Raw genomic sequence first — 16,707 nt, 5'->3', positions numbered from 1 at the left:
TGACTTGCTTCATGCCTATGCTCCTTGTGGAGGACTCACTTCAGCCAACACATGCTTGTTCTTGGATGTTCTCTTTTAGACTCTATTAGTATTTACATTACATATTTACCTAAACCTTCTAATAATCTTAGTGGCTTTAAGAGCACTTTTGTATTTTATACTTTTGCAATTTTGGACACATACGGGAAACAAGTAAGCTATGAAACAATTTGTCCATGCTGATCCAATTTACTAATTAAACTGTGCACTGTAACTTGGAAAACAAATATAATATACCATAAAAATTAATATGCAGCATTAATTAAATGTTTGTGATCAACTAACAGCACATGTTAAAAAAAAGGTGGCATTTCCGTGTTTTGATCGGGGACCAACAAACGTACGTCACTAGCAATCCCACAATGCAATATTATTCGACTTAGCTAACATGAAAACACATAAACCAGAGAGTAAATATCTTTACATTTATGGCATAAATTCAGTTGATATCTCCTACGAGAGCTGCTACCGTCTTCTTGCATTTGGGCGTTGGTAGTCCGAGACAGGCAGGTTGTTGTACAAATGTTGTCTACTTTAAATATAATTAAAGATGTTAGCCACTAGCTAAGTTAGCTAATGCTAGTTTTCATTACTTAGCGTTTGTTTTTGTAACCTAAACAGAACAACGAACACGCCGCTTTTATGACATATTAAGGGTTTTGCCTTTTGTCGACTAAATTGACAGGCATGTCATAATTGGGTAAACGAATATATTTTGAAACCCCGAAATAAGTTACTGCAAACCTTTGGTAACTTGACAAGACTTCATGATACGATAACTGTTATCCTTAAAAGAAAAAGCTCTACAACAGACTGTACAGAAACTGTTATAACATTGACACAAACCATATAACGAAATGTTGTAGAAAGGTTTTGGATCGAGAGTCAGTAAAATAATACTGAAGAAACAGCATATGTACATTATAAAGATAATCAGTACTTCAATTCTATATGTCCACATAGATAATGCTTACCAACAAACATAGGAAGGAATTTCCTTAATGAACCATGGTCTGGGTCGGGACAAGACCTGCACATCGAACCAGTACCCAGGGGGCCGAAAGGAAAACAGGCAGCACATAAGGCCATTTGTAGCGTATACGCCTCACAACAGTTCACATAGAGTGTAATATTAGTAATACAGTGATGAAAGAATGTATATTTCCGCACAGGCATGCATGTTGGACCATGCAGCAGTCACCCTACCATTGATCCCACAAACCTTTGTGAACCGCTTGCAGACATACATTGATACAAACAACGTCTCTTTATTGACCAGGTCTTTGTTCTTCCAGCCTGTGGCATGGGAACTGGATTTTAGCATAGGATGGATCCAGCGTATGAACATCGCCTCTTTCGCCAAATCAAAATTCAAAGTGACAATGTGAATCTTGTTGTGAGTCCTGTCGATCTTTTTTAATTTGACGTATTAGTTGTTTTTCTGTCGTCCTTATTAATGTAAATTTAGCATACCTGTATTCAGATTATGTTAAATAATATGTATTAAAACTGATTTTTAAATTACATTTGTTTGTTTTTTTTTAATTGACAGAGCCTGCACACTCGAACATCTACTGGTTCCCAGTTATTCTCACCCAGTAAGCTTGGAGACAGATTCATTCCAACCAGAGCAGGGGCCAAATGGAATATTAACTTCCACAAGGTTAATGAATGATTGTCTTGTTTTGGGTGAATTTGTCGATTGTCTGTGCGTTGGAAAGAAAAATAGTGTTTATGTTTATTATAACATTTAAAATGTTACAGTACATGCAGACGAAGTTTTTAAGTTACACTGTGAATGATGTGAGACAAATTTATGCCTCAAATTAGTGATAGTGCAGACCATTTACCATAGTGTTTGTGATTTTTATTTAGGAAAATGAGAAGTCACCAAGTCATAACAGAAAACCAAAGGATGCCTCTTCTGATAATATCAAAGGTAAATTAATTTTTAATTTGCCTTTTGAAGTTATTCTAAAAAAAGTCTGTTTGGTTTTCAATACAGTATGTGCACTTTTAGTTTTAAGATTTTATTTATATAAAATTTATACTTTTGTGCACATAGCAGATGGGCTGGCCTACTCTGCTTTACTGGAAAATGAACTGCTGGGAGCAGGAATAGAAAAGATTCAGGACCCCCAGACAGAAGACCGAGGTTCACAGCTATTCAGGAGGAGTCTGTTCACTGTATAAACATTTAATTTCACACTTCTTTTACAAAAATAATATCGCACACATACCAAACACATTTAGACAATGTCAGAACAGAGAACACAGAATGCTAACAAAATGCTTTAACAGGCCACAGAGCAGAACACAACTAATCAATAAGAGTACTTTTTTTTAAGTGGTTTATGTCATTTTAATAAAGTTGCTAGATCATTTGGTTTCTGTCTGCATTATTACAGTATTCACACAATCCCAAAACGCTGTCTCCGGATGATGGCATTAGCATCTCCCCCTATTCGCTCTCACCTGTCAGCAACAAAAGGTAGAAGCACAAAACAAGAGCGTGTAGTATTGCTTCCACAACAAAGAAGCTCACCCTAAACGTAACAGTACATTTCCATATCAGGGTTTCAAAATGTTTTTCTTTTTGCAGTCAAAAGTTGTTACGTTCACCAAGGAAGCCAACTCGCAAGATCTCAAAAATACCCTTTAAAGTCCTTGATGCTCCAGAACTGCAGGATGACTTTTACCTTAATCTAGTGGACTGGTCGTCTCTCAATGTGCTCAGTGTTGGCCTGGGTACATGTGTTTACCTGTGGAGTGCCTGTACCAGTCAGGTACTGCAGTGTGTGTCTGTTTTTTTTATATATAATCTTTTGAAATTTCAAATTTTGTGAACCCAGTTTTGAACAATTTGATGTGTGTATATTGTTATGAATATTTGTGGCTTTTTGGAAATAATGTAACAGTTAAAAACTTGAACTGTCTTTTCCCCAGGTAACAAGATTGTGTGATCTGTCAGTGGAGGGAGACTCAGTCACATCGGTTGGGTGGTCTGAAAGGGTATGTACACAAATCTTACTGCCTTCAAAACTTACATTGGGTTTTTGGTTGAGCTATAGTAATTGTTCTTAATAAAAGATTATTCTTATTTTAGGGTAACCTGGTGGCAGTGGGGACTCACAAGGGTTATATTCAGATCTGGGATGCTGGTGCTGGCAAAAGACTGCTATCTTTGGAGGGACACACTGCAAGAGTTGGTGAGAACTTTTGCTGTGTTAAACTCTGACATTCGTTAAAGTGGTTTAACAGGAATTATTAATACAAATGAACAGAAGACTTATTTAGGATTAAGATGAACTAAGCTTGACATTTTCAATTGTGATAAAATGAGTCAAATTATTCATTTAAGAGAAATGTTGAGAATATGAGCAGGCCTGAATTAAACTTGACTTTCTGTACAGGAGCATTAGCATGGAGTGCAGACCAGTTGTCTTCAGGAAGCCGTGATCGTATGATTCTTCAAAGGGATGTGAGGACACCTTCACTGCATTCAGAGAGAAGGCTACAGGGACACAGACAGGAAGTGTGTGGCTTAAAGTGGAGCACTGATCATCAGCTTCTTGCGTCTGGAGGCAATGATAACAAGGTGCAGTTCAATGTTTTCATTAAACCTGCTTCCATATACGTCAATTTATTTATTTTGTTGATCGGTCAGTGTTTCATTTGTTTTCCCAGCTGCTGGTTTGGAACCACTACTCGCTGAGCCCAGTGCAGACATACATGGATCACCTGGCTGCAGTTAAAGCCATTGCCTGGTCCCCTCACCAGCATGGCCTTCTAGCCTCTGGAGGTGGCACTGCTGACCGGTGTATTCGATTTTGGAACACCCTGACGTCACAGCCCCTACAGTGTATGGACACTGGCTCTCAGGTCTGCAACCTGGCCTGGTCCAAACATGCTAATGAGCTGGTGAGTGACTACAGATTTGCTTGCTGTATTCAGTGACGTTATAAAGAAACAACACAACATAAATGTGGCTCTTTAAATTATTATGCTGTCTGTTTTGCCAGGTGAGCACCCATGGTTACTCTCAGAACCAGATCCTGGTGTGGAAATACCCAGCTCTTACTCAAGTGGCCAAGCTCACAGGACACTCATACAGAGTACTCTATTTGGTAAATATGTTAAGTATGTTATTTTTCTAATGAAAATGTGATCTTGCTGTTTATTATGTTAACAGACAAGCTGGCCAGAACTGAAAAAACAATTCTCAAAGTCATAATTTTTTTTAATATTAGGCAATGTCCCCAGATGGTGAGGCAATAGTGACAGGCGCTGGAGACGAGACTCTACGGTTCTGGAATGTATTTAGTAAAACAAGGTCAACAAAGGTGAGAAATCACCTTTTGGGAATAGCTTTTCTCCCATCACAGACCCTGTCATGTGTGCAAAATAATTAACCAACTTTCTTCGTCTTTTGTTTCAGGAATCTGTATCAGTTTTAAATCTATTCACCAGGATACGGTAACTTTAGGCAAATACAATACTCCTGCATCATCACTGGACAGTTCATAAACATGGTTCTAAGGACATACAGGACGATTGAAGACACTTTCTGATATGTCTCATAGAGGAAACAGCAGTGAGAACAACAGTTACTTTCGACGACATTGTTGAGCTTTTTAAAAAAACTTTTGCAATGAGAACCAATCATAGATCGTATCTGAAAATATTAATACATTTTTCATTGTTTTCAAATATAAAATGTGGAGAGAGCCTTTTTAGGTTTTAGCAATTCCCTTTTATATGTTCTTCTCAGGTTAAAAAATATTTTTTTATTATTGGGATTTCCATGCAATCAAGACACAATTGCAGTTTAGCTCTTTGCCACCTGTGCAGTTTGGACTATTTAATCATGAGGTAATGCAGGTTGGACCAGCTAACCATGAAGTAGTGATTAGCTCCAGCCAACCATTACATTAAGTTAATTTCTCATCAGGTCAAATTATTTAAAAACCTTTATTTACTTCTACCATGTTTTGCATTATTCAGCTGTTTTTACTGAGCTACTGCCAGCTTTTCCAGCAATTTACAGCGTGATTGCTCCAACTTTTAGCCGCTAGCAGTGAGATGCAACTTGCAAATATAAAATAAGAAATTAGAAAATTTCTCAAAACTTTTGAATATTTCAAACCGAGCTGTTACCCTTGATGTTAATAGCTTTTATACTGTACTTTGCAAAATATTCATATTTTTCATACTTGCAATTTGCACTCTCAAAGTTCAAGGCATAGCGAGATCAAGTCAAGACTCCAAGACCCGACCAATCAAATCTATCAATATAATTAATATAGTTTTTATGTGTTTGTATGTTTTTATTGACTCTCCACTGGCACTTGTTTGTGCAGTACTTGCTTTGTGTCTGAGACGATCCCCGTCTCATCCGGTCACATGTCTACGTGTCTTTGAGCAAGACACTGAACCTCAACTTAGTTGCTCCCGGTGAGTGTAGGTCAGGTCTCCCATCAGTGTGAGAGTGCGTGTGTGATTGTGAGTGCGAAAAGGTGAATGACGCAGTGTAAAGCACTTTATAAGTGCAGACCATTTAAAACAAACTGAATCACACAGGATGTGCTACGAGCCTCAGAGTGATTAAAGTACCAAGCAACTCAAATATTTTATTCCAGTGGTAAATTAAACCATGATTTTCCAGGAGAAAAGTAAATGCACTTTCGCCGTATCCTGGTAAAAATGCACTTACCCACTGGCTTCTGTCTGACTCCCACATTTTTCACACCACTAACTATCTCCTTTTCTCACACGATTTCTCACACAATATAAGATAGCTGCAACTAAGCACTTCCCATCACCATAGTCATCGGTGTTTAACTTCAGTTGAACAGACGATCTGATTTCAGCTAATTGGACTCTAAATACCTTAAAAGTCACAGAATTCAGCTCCTTCACACTTCACAAATACTTCATTCTTGGATCCAAGTTGCATTCACATTTTTGGTAGTACAAGCACTGGACTTTAGCTTATGCTACACAGCAGCCAATAGAATTTGGTTCCCCTGTGTCTTCACTATGACTGCCATATAAACACATTTTTATTGCAAATGGTCTGCAATCACATCCCCTCTCCAATTTCCAACGCTCTTCACTGCTCCTCCTCCAAAGTTAAGACATCAGTGCACTTACATTTTCTGCTTGTCCTACCTTTTCCAGGTCAGCTATAGTGTTTTAGCAGCCAGCAACACAGTTTGGGCCAAGCTTTTTTCAGACTTCAGCAATCGCACCGCAGGTTCTTCCGACATTGCATTGCATTTTCTGGTTTATTCACAGCACTTCTTGTGAAGTGAAGCTTTTGTGTGATGCAACATGCTTAAATCTATTTTCACAATTTAACTAAATGTAAAGCAAAGCCGAGTCCATATAAATAACGAGAAGTTTGAAAAATACAGTTGAACTAAATTCATCATAAAGTTTACAGTTTATAGCGAGCACATACTGTACCTAGCTTTAGCTACTTAATACATTAATCCTGCAATAAATCCTGCCCTCCTAGATATCATCGTCAGTTTTTTTTTTTTTTGAGAAATGCTGAGTGAACTGAAGGCTGTGGTCTGACAGGTGTTTATATTAGTTTGTCTACCCCATTTATAATTAGGTAAGATAAGAAACAACTGCCGTCTAAATATCCGGTTGAATTAATACCTAAAACTAAAATCTAGTATCTAAAAAATATACCTAAATACCTAAAACTAATATCTAAAACTAACTAACTACACATCTGAACTGTCATTAGGGTGGACTAAATGAATGAATTAAACTCAGATATGCCTTATAAACTTGCAACTGAGTATATTGCCCCTACATGGCACCCATAGAAATCCAAAACGTTGACGGGTAAAACTTTACGGCAACGGCGGCGGTACGTAAACGGATGTACTGTCCGGAAATGTCGTCAACGGGCGGGAACAGAAAAGTTAAATATTTCAGATTAAAGAAAAAAAATTAACAAGTTAATTTATTCCTATTAAAGTAAGAAACAACTCGCACTCAAGTAGAGTAAATTAAAGGACTGTGAGTAGCTTAGCGCGGCTAACGACTCAGGTCAGCTAACTCTAATATTTGTTGAACTAACACGGTTGTTACTGCTAGCTCGCTAATTCGCTAGTTACAAAACGCTTGTTAGGATGGCGGACAGAAATCTAGTACAGGAGTTAAAACGCTGGGCGACAAAGGAGTTCAATCTGCCTCCGGAGAGCCTGCCAAATGACAGCTATTTCAAAACGTTGGTATTTTCTTGTTTATTTCCCTCTACTAGCCGTCAAGCTTTTGCAGCAATAAACTCACGTTATTGCTGACTATTTGTTTTCCAGGCTCTGCGTTGGGACAGGGAAGTCAATATGGAAATATGTCATCCAGCATGTGTTTCAGCAGAGGTTAGTCAGTACGCCCTTGCTCTGCGCTAACTATTATTAATAATAGTTAATAATTATTTCTAATAGATAATAAATACAGTAAGTAGCCTCTGGTCAGTCTTTATCATTTTTGGATAACACAAACAAATAGTCATTTTAACTGTATCTGTTCACAACAGGAACGTGAGGATCATGCGTGGCAATCTCCAATGGTATCCTTTCTGGCCTGGGTGAAGATTGAAAAGACACTTTTGTCGGGCTACAGCAGATGGAATCTGTTAAATAGTCCTGGCACATATATTAGTGGATGTTAGCTCGATGCATTTATATTGCCCTATATGTCAGCTGAGAATGACAAGCAATTGAAGTGCAGGAAATCTAAAGATATGTCACCATTCTAAAGAATGTTCAACAAGGCATAGTGATAAATTTATTTTTCAATCATAAAATGTTCTGACCAGTTCATTTATGGCTGTGACTACTGAGTATCTACAACAAATATATCACTACTGGGTTTTTTTAACTATAAAATTTGAATATCCATATTGGCCACCAACTGCATTATATGGGCTCTAATGACGACTTCATGTGTGCTTTTTAGGGGTCTCCGTATGCTTTCCTCTTATCCCAGTTTCAGCCCCAGATGGAGACATGCATAGAATCCTATCAATATCCTCTCTTACAAAAGCATCTTCTGTGCTGTCTTGGAGTCCCTGAGAAATATTTTTTAAATGTCTTGGTGTTGGTATTTATGGTATTGCTCAGTGCATGCTGAATACCTAGATGCCCCCATGTTTACTATTTTTTGGGAATTGCCTTGACAGTATTATTTCTAAGGTACAAAGTTCTTCAAGACAAAGAGGTAGGCTGTAATTTTCTTCTCTAAGTGATCATGCTAATAATACATGACAAGAAGTATTGCATTAAGAAAACCACTGAGTAAGTATTTTAAATCTCTTTATATTATGCATGCTCAGTTGAAGCAGGTTGAGGGCCAGAGTGAAGCTGCAAAGAAAAAAGAGCTTCGGAGGAAGATAGAGCAGCTGAGAGCTGAAGTCATTCACCTGGACTTTCAGATCAATGGAACAGAGGAACAGTTGGCCACACAAGGTAAGTCTTATATACAGTATTGGCTGGGAAGTATTTGGACTGCATCAACACTAAATTTCTAGCGTATAAGTGAAAATACTATTCCTACCGTGTATAAATGTTGCATTGTTTTTGGCAACAATTTTTTTTTAAAATGTTATGACCAAATTTTTCCTTTAACTGTTGATAGGATTATTAGGAGTAAAACCAGATTATTGTTGCCATTTGCTGTTTCCGTGGGACATCTAGTGAACTCATGCATTGTTTTTTTTTACTCATTATTTTACAGAGAAGTCTATCAGCCATACCTGGACCCAGGTGGAAGACTGCCAGCGCAGAGCACTACTTTTACAGGCCTTCAGGAAGCATTGCATCTTAGCCCGTAAAGTGCTATCTGATGACATACAAAACATCAGTGAGCACTGCCAGGTGCTGGAACAGATGGTCAGGTCAGACAGAAACTTTAACTGAAACAAAATAGAATTTTGGGAATTTAGATTTAAACACCAAAATTCATAATATAGTACTTATACTTATACTATATACTACTATAGTACTATAGTAGGTTAAACTTGAAAATAGGGAACTGGATTTTGTATTGCAGGAAAGCAGAGATTGAAGTGCTGTTTGATGACAAGTCTTCTGGTGGCAGTGATGACAACAACCTCAGTTCCAAAGCCACAACAGAGGCTCAAGTCCTGGTAAGAACTGCCTAAATCTGGCCTGTTTTATTTGGTAGATTTTATAATACCACACATTGTGTGTAGTTAGGTAAGCATGTTAATTGGTTATGGTAATAAAACTTTTTTTTTAAATTACCAGTGTATTACTGCGTTTCTTTTTGTTTTGTTTTTTATCTTGTTGCGCTATATTGATAATAGTACTACAGGTAGTGAAGGCATACTCATAGCTTTCTTTTTTTATTATCTGAAAGATAATACACCAGCTTGTTGGTCTTTATTTACACATATCATACAAGTTAGGATGCCAGTAATACACCAGCTGCTAATTGAAAAATATAATTGTTTTTCTCTTGACAGTGTGAAGTGCGAGCACTTTGTAATGACAGGGTCCACTTCTTTCAGTCTTTACAAGAGAGTGAACTAAAAACAGCACACTCTGCAGCCAAACAGTAAGGAATACAGTGGACATAATTTTGTGAAATCAGCTGTTCAGTTTTTCAGAATATTTCGTCAGATTTAATGTTTTTAGATTCATGGCTTCTTAATTTTTTTTAAATTTCTTTTATTTCAGTATGACCCATGAACAGAGGACTGCTATGTTTCAGTACTGGTTGAGCTCTGTGAAGGTTGGTATTTCAGTCAATTTCACTAAATATTTTGGTACCTGTGTGTTTACACTATCTTTAATTTGCACTTCTTGTCATGGCATTAGAACCTATTGAGTGGATATCCCCCCAACCACATCCTTTCAGCATTACAGTATTTAGCTTCAAGAGAACAGAAGGAACTAGAGGACAAACTAGCTTCTCTGGATGTGACACGGGATGTGACAGCTCTACGGTATAGCGAACTTGAACATTATTACAGTGCTCTCACTTTGACTCAGACCTCAAAGGTTTTAGTGTTAGTGTTTATCTGGCTTTTTAATTGCAGATACCGCTTTGAAAGCAGTCACCTCTTGGACATGTCAGCCGAAGAAGAGAATGAGTTGCCACCAGTTAAGACTCTCTTACAGGTGATACATATACTACTTACGAAATTCACAGAAGGAGAAAACGTTTTTATGTCATTGGTGACATTTTTAATTTTCATTTTATATGTTTGTGTTGTTCCAGGCTGCTTGGGAAGAGGTGGAAGAGAACTTACTGGAACTGACACAGACTCGTGCCAGAGTTCAGCAGCTTAAACACCAGCTGCTGGCCCGCAAGAAGGAGGCTGAGCAGGAGGTCTCTGGTCTTGCAGATGTACATGATGATACCTTGGCATTGTGAGTTTACTCAATGTGTAGTTTAGAGGGAATGCACAGAATTTGAGGAATTTCAGGAATAATACTATTTTTTTCTACATTGACTCAACAGTAGTCAAAAGAGACTTATAATTCATGTACAGTAATGTGTCTTATAACAATAATCTAGGAACTTCAAAAACAGCTACTGAATTATTGACAGTTATCAGGCAGTGTTAATTCATCTTTTTGTTATTTGATGAATTTATTCTCCTTTTTTAAAAATTATTCTATGTATAGTTGGTTATTCTTTGTTTTGTTTACAGTAGGTTTGTTGCAAACACATTTTAGCTAAAAATTCTAATCATAAATTAGATTTGATGTGGGCAGTTGAAACCCTGAGGTCAGCATTTTATGTTTTCTTGCACTGTCAGGTCAGGATTAGAGCTGGAACTCCAGTGTGTGATGCAGACAGCAGCCAGAGATTACATTAGAGATTGGTGTACCCAACTTGACCAAAATGCCAGAAGTCGACAAGAGGCTCTTAGACACCTCCGCAGCAAGTGGCAGAGCATTCTTAACTTCAGACAACTAGTGGTGAGAGTGAACTGAAAACATGAGACTCTCATACATTTTGCTAATGTCACATTTAGTTCAAGCATTTGCATCATGTTTCAGATTTTATATGAACTTAGAAAAAACGTGATTCACATGATTTTTGTTGGAACAATAACTGGCCAAACCATTGAGATCTTAAATTTCAGAGAAGCCATAATCTCTGTAGCATATTATTTAACATGCCATGTTTTGCCTTTTCAGGTTCTCAAACAGGAGCAGATCAGAGGCCTGATTAAGGGGAACTCCACGGCTAAGACAGAGTTGATGCATCTGCACAAAGAGGTTAGGATGTTCTCCACCTAACACACTGAAATAGAGGAGTTGGCTACCACTGGTTTGATGTCTTTATGCTTTAAAAACTTTTTGAACATATCGTGAGGATTTCTCAAGATATTTCTGTTGTTGCAGTTGCAGGAATTTGTTCAGGAGAAGTTGCAGCCTCAATTTGAAGACTTCACCACTGCAGCCAGCCGTTTAAGAAATTCAATTTCCAAGGAGGTCAAACAGCTGGGAACTGTTTCTCTTTTTGCTCTGGACCGCAGGACAATTGAAGGGTAAAAAAAAAAAAATTGCCTCCATCTAACCCTGTCCTCTGCGTCCTCTTCTCTTGCACCAACTAACTTCAAGTCCTCTCTCACTACATCCATAAACCTCCTCTTGGGTCTTCCTCTGGACCTCCTGCCTGGCAGCTCCAATCTCCGCAACCTCCTACAGATATATTCACAATCTCTCTTCTGAACATGTCCAAACCACTTTAATCTGGCCTCTCTGATTTTATGTGGATGGGCATAAAGTCCCTGCACACGCTACAGGTCACGATGTGGTCTGCAAACATCATAGACCACAGCGATATCCTGTCTAACCTCATCTGTCAGCCTGTCCATCACCAGAGCAAAAAAGGAGCTAAGGGCCAATCCTTGATGCAGATCCACCTCCACCTTGAATTCCTCTTTCACACCTACAGCACACCTCACCACGGTCTTACAGCTCTCATACATGTCCTGCACCACTCTAACATACTTCTCTGCCACTCCAGACTCCCTCATACAATACCACAACTCCTCTCTCTGCACCCTGTCATATGCTTTCTCTGAATTTACTAAGACACAATGCAACTCCCTATGACCTTCTCTGTGCTTCTCCATCATTATCCTCAAAGCAAATACTGCATCTGTTGTACACTTTCTAGAATGAAACCATATTGCTGCTCACCTCTGCCCTTACCCTAGCTTCCACTACTCTTTCCCACAGCTTCATTGTGTGACTCATCAACTTTTTTCCTCTGTAGTTGCCACAGCTCTGCACATCTCCCTTGTTCTTAAAAATGGGCGCCATTACACTTCTTTTCCATTCCTCGGCATCCTCTCACTCCCCATGACTCTCTTGTTAAACAAACTAGTCAAAAACTCTACTGCCACCTCTCCTAGACACTTTCATACCTCCACAGGTATGTCATCAGGACCAACTGTCTTTCCACTCTTAATCCTCTATATCGCCCTCCTCACTTCACACTTACTAATCTTTGCGACTTCCTGCTCCACACCAGTCACCTCTTCTACTCTTTGTTCCTTTTCATTTTCCTCATTCATCAACTCTTCAAAGTTCTGCTTCCATCTTCCCATCACACTCCTGGCACCTGTCAATACATTTCCATCCTTATCTTTAATCACCTTAACCTGCTGCACATCCTTCCCATCTTTATCTCTCTGCCTCGCCACTCTGTACAAATCCACCTCCATCCTTACTGTCCAACCTAACATACAAGTCCTCATATGCTCTTTGTTTGGCCTTTGCCACCTCTACCTTCACCTTATGCTGCATCTCCCTGTACTCCTGTCTACTCTTTTCAGTCCTCTGTGTCCCACTTCTCCTTAGCTAACCTCTTTCTCTGTATACACTCCTGAAATTCCTCGTTCCACCACTGAGTCTCCTTGTCCACTCTACTCTTTCCTTATGATACACAGAGTACCCTCCTATCTGTCTCCCTGATCACTGTAGCTGTAGATGTCCAGTCATTTGCAAGCACCTCCTGACCACCCAGGGCCTGTCTCAACTCCTCCCTGAAAACTATGCAACATTCTTCCTTTTTCAACTTGCACCGCTTTATCCTCTGCTCTGCCTTAGTTTCCTTGATCTTCGTCACCTCACCAGAGTCATTTTACACACCACCATCCTGTGTTGTTTGGCTACACCTACCAATACTTGACTGCAGTCACTGATCTTTTACTTTACAATGTTGGCACAAGATGTAGTCCGCCTGAGTGCTTCTACCTCCGCTCTCACGTGTCACCCTATGCTCCTGCCTCTTCTGAAAGAAAGTATTCCATGCTTTTTGCTTTCTGCTTTCTGCCTCCATCTGTCCTTATTTGTTCCTGTCCTTAAGACCAAAACTGCCAATCACATTCTTATCCCCCTCAGTTCCCTTCAGCAACATGTCCTTATGTGTTGTATTTGGGAATAATGAAAAACAGTTACAGTAAAGATGCTGCCAACTTTTTCTCTCTTAATTGTACTGTTGCATTTGATGATGAATTACAAATTCACAGAAGGTAGTCCACCTGAGTGGACTGAAAATATCTGTCAGCATGTATTTATCAGCAAGTGGTGAGAATTGCGTAAAAAAGTGACATTTCTTCGGTTTCAGAATGCAAAGAATCCCTGCTTCAGCATTGTCCATCCATCGCTTGAAGTCGCCAACCTTCAGCAACTTGTGTCAGAGCCTGGAATTCCCACTGTACAGGGTGAGTGTCGGGGCATAATTTCAGTTTGTTGTATATAAGTTATATGCCCTCCTACTTTGTGTTATTGCCCAGTGAAACATTACATATATCTCAGTGGTAATTTCCAAGACAATTACTTTTTGAATACATTTACAAAATAATACATTTCATTTTATATGAATAAAAAAATCTGAAGAAAAACAACAAAACATGTTTGTGTTGAATTATTAAAAGAATATAAAACTGTTTTCTTGAAGTAGCTGACCAGTTCTGAAGTCCAGTATTTTATCACATCTCACACTGTGACGTTTTAACTGTATATGCATTTAACTTCCTATTTTATTGTCATTTTAACACCTAACTTTGCATGTGAAGCTTGCCTGTGGGCACTAGCTATATTTAAATAAATGTTGTGCTTGCAGCTCCCACAGTTCTCCCTGCTCTTTATTCGTAATTTTCTATTGTGACTTTGACTACTAAGTTGATTGTCACTGCCATCACTGGACCCCAGTTCTCTGCATGAAAATTACTTTTACTGCAGTTGAGGCATTTTGAGTTTTCATTTTAGGAATATTTACCAGTTTTACATGCACCCACTAAGTAATTTTATTATTTACTATGCATGTCATTTCATAGTATTTGTTTTTTCTTTTTTACCTGACTTTGACAGAAATTACTTTCTCTTTTTATACTTAAGGCTCCAGAGGAGTTGTGTTCCCATGCCCGCTCTCAGAAACTTGAGTTGTGTTTTCTCCGTCAGTTACTTCAACTTCATTCTGCTACACTTCAGAAAATACAGAATGAAGCAGAGCTCCTGCACATATCTGATCAAAAAGGTAATTGGAAAATGGATCGGAAGTGGAGATCTTGTTATGTTTAATATATTAATTACAGATACTTTATGTGGCTGTTTGTATAGGTTGTGTATGATGACAAATTTGTTACTTGTGCAAAAAATATCTTTTAAGAACTGTGATCCTTGTTGGTCACAACAAAGATACTGTTTGTCCTCACTGTGCTTGTTAGCCTTGCTGTCCAGAGTCATGGAGGAAGATCAGAAGCTTATGAAGTCTCTAGTACCAAGAGTCAGGGGACTCACCCAACGCTGTGCACAGGGCCTTGCTTATGGGGACCAAGTTAAGACTGCCATCTGTTATTGGTGAGGCACATTTACAACGTAGAAAACCAAAGAAATGCGTCAGATTTAACAGTTAGCAGCATATATTTGTTATTTTCTTGGATTTTTTTTTGTTGTTGTTGTTTATTATCAGATCATTCATTAGTGACATCCAGACATTAACACAGTTTTACAGTGGAGTTCATGGTGTAAAGGAACAGATTTTACACACGTATAACCTGAGTTACCTTAAACTACATCTGCAAGTGAAAATAAAAGTGACCTTAATTGTTTCATGTGAATTTTTAAAAAACATTTATTTGTAATAATAAAGTATTTTAGAACCAAAATAGACCTTTTGGTCAGCCCCATGCTGAGTGAAGTGAACCTGCTTCTTTTCTTTCATTGTCAATAGTAGTATATTCTTGCTTTAAGCCTTTGCTGCTTTCATTGTATTTGAATTATTTTTTATTTTTTGTAAACATACATTTTTTTTTTTGTTTGTTTAATACCTTCACTCCAGCATTAAGGAGTCTTGCTTTCTGTTTGACCTTTTTTTTTGTGTGTGTTCATACGTGTAGGTGGGATCAGCCGGCACAGCATGTCCTTTCTGAGCTCACCAAAGAAGGACTTACTTTCCAGCAGTGGCTACAAAGGTGGAGACTTGCTCCCAAATCATCTTGAAGGAAACCTTACAGCTCAAAGAGATTCTTTCAGCACTTTTCATTGGCAAAACAACCATGCCGTTAAGGCTGTAGTACCACAACGCCAAAGTGGGCAACTGCCCAGAGTTTCCAGACCATGAGACACCCCAAATGCAAGGTGTTCATTCATATTCAATGGTTTGGCAATTTAATTAGTTGTAAATGTTGTGAACCTATCCTTTAACACAAGAGAAGTGAAACAGGTTTTGCTAGCCGTTATTGTCCCGGATACGCTAGTCATTAAAACACCCCGTCCTAATGTACATTTAAAAATTTGAAACTGACAGAGGACACACTTCATTGTTTTTTGTTAAAATAAATTCCATGTAATGTCATGCTTAAGCTTATTGGGTTCAGTGCCTGTTTTCTAAAGTTGTGGCCTTTCAAGTACATTAATAACACTGCAGCTCAACATAGAAACACAAAGATTGAAATACATCCATCATATTGTTGTCTGATCAGTTTATGTGCTAAAAAATGACTAACTTAAAAATTTGCCAATTTAATTAACCCAACCTGTTTTAACCTTGTATGAACTTCAGATACACTAATAAATACATTCGAGCAATAAACAAAGACTGAAAGTTTTCCCACATTGCTACTGCTAAAGTACATTAAGCATGAACCAATGTGAATTATTGGAGGAGGAATTATTGCAGTGACCAAAACCTGTTTTATTGACTATTGTTGAAGTGATTGGGATCCTGTTAATAAAAGTTTATTATGTGACTCACCTTAAATGTGAGAATGTGTTGTTTTTCTTTGAAACACATTGTTTTTTATGCTGGTTGGACAAAAAAAAGACATTAAACGGTATCACATGGTGTTGAATGACATTGCGATAACTGTTTATCACTTTATAGAACAAACAATAATAATTGTTTTTTGCAGCCCTACTGTAACGTTGCAGTGGTTATTATTAAATAACCCTGCTGTTTTCTGTGGTGTGTTTTTTATCACTACTCTGGATGTATTACCATGTGATGTTAGTCAATAATAAATCATTTTAAATCAAAATTTCCGCTTCAGACGTCCATTAAAATGCATTACAAAGTTGCTGCAAAGTGCTTCTCTGGCTGCTTGTATTTGAGAACAAACTATTGATGCTGCCTTTTTTATGAGATGCAGGTATA

General features: G+C 38.1%; 2 protein-coding genes across 9 annotated transcripts; both read left to right on the top strand.

The window, feature by feature from the left end:
* Positions 1-395: 395 nt before the first annotated feature.
* On the top strand, positions 396-5,351 carry LOC137131726 (fizzy-related protein homolog). Of its 7 annotated transcripts, none has more exons than XM_067513416.1 (14): positions 396-545; positions 1,335-1,435; positions 1,592-1,702; positions 1,915-1,978; positions 2,105-2,226; positions 2,448-2,530; positions 2,642-2,825; positions 2,986-3,051; positions 3,146-3,248; positions 3,453-3,637; positions 3,727-3,960; positions 4,062-4,166; positions 4,290-4,382; positions 4,478-5,351. In XM_067513416.1, the coding sequence occupies exons 2-14, from the start codon at positions 1,367-1,369 to the stop codon at positions 4,517-4,519; spliced, it is 1,461 nt and encodes a 486-aa protein (XP_067369517.1). In that variant the 5' UTR covers positions 396-545; positions 1,335-1,366; the 3' UTR covers positions 4,520-5,351. The 7 variants fall into 7 exon arrangements, with proteins under 7 accessions (XP_067369517.1, XP_067369514.1, XP_067369513.1 ...); XM_067513413.1 differs by having other exon boundaries at positions 1,319-1,435; XM_067513412.1 differs by having other exon boundaries at positions 396-549.
* On the top strand, positions 5,350-16,591 carry haus5 (HAUS augmin-like complex, subunit 5). 2 transcript variants are annotated; one of them, XM_067513410.1, is made up of 19 exons: positions 5,350-7,288; positions 7,377-7,439; positions 7,598-7,630; positions 8,256-8,280; positions 8,396-8,528; positions 8,797-8,956; positions 9,112-9,208; positions 9,548-9,639; positions 9,762-9,816; positions 9,903-10,030; positions 10,124-10,205; positions 10,306-10,457; positions 10,850-11,012; positions 11,235-11,315; positions 11,442-11,587; positions 13,678-13,774; positions 14,451-14,589; positions 14,780-14,912; positions 15,452-16,591. In XM_067513410.1, the coding sequence occupies exons 1-19, from the start codon at positions 7,191-7,193 to the stop codon at positions 15,552-15,554; spliced, it is 1,980 nt and encodes a 659-aa protein (XP_067369511.1). In that variant the 5' UTR covers positions 5,350-7,190; the 3' UTR covers positions 15,555-16,591. The 2 variants fall into 2 exon arrangements, with proteins under 2 accessions (XP_067369511.1, XP_067369510.1); XM_067513409.1 differs by having other exon boundaries at positions 5,351-5,493.
* Positions 16,592-16,707: the final 116 nt, after the last annotated feature.

This window comes from Channa argus, chromosome 8, assembly GCF_033026475.1.
Source record: "Channa argus isolate prfri chromosome 8, Channa argus male v1.0, whole genome shotgun sequence".
Classification (NCBI taxonomy): domain Eukaryota; kingdom Metazoa; phylum Chordata; class Actinopteri; order Anabantiformes; family Channidae; genus Channa; species Channa argus.
The sequence above is the reverse complement of the archived record's forward strand: the minus strand, read 5'-3'. Positions and strand labels throughout refer to the sequence as shown.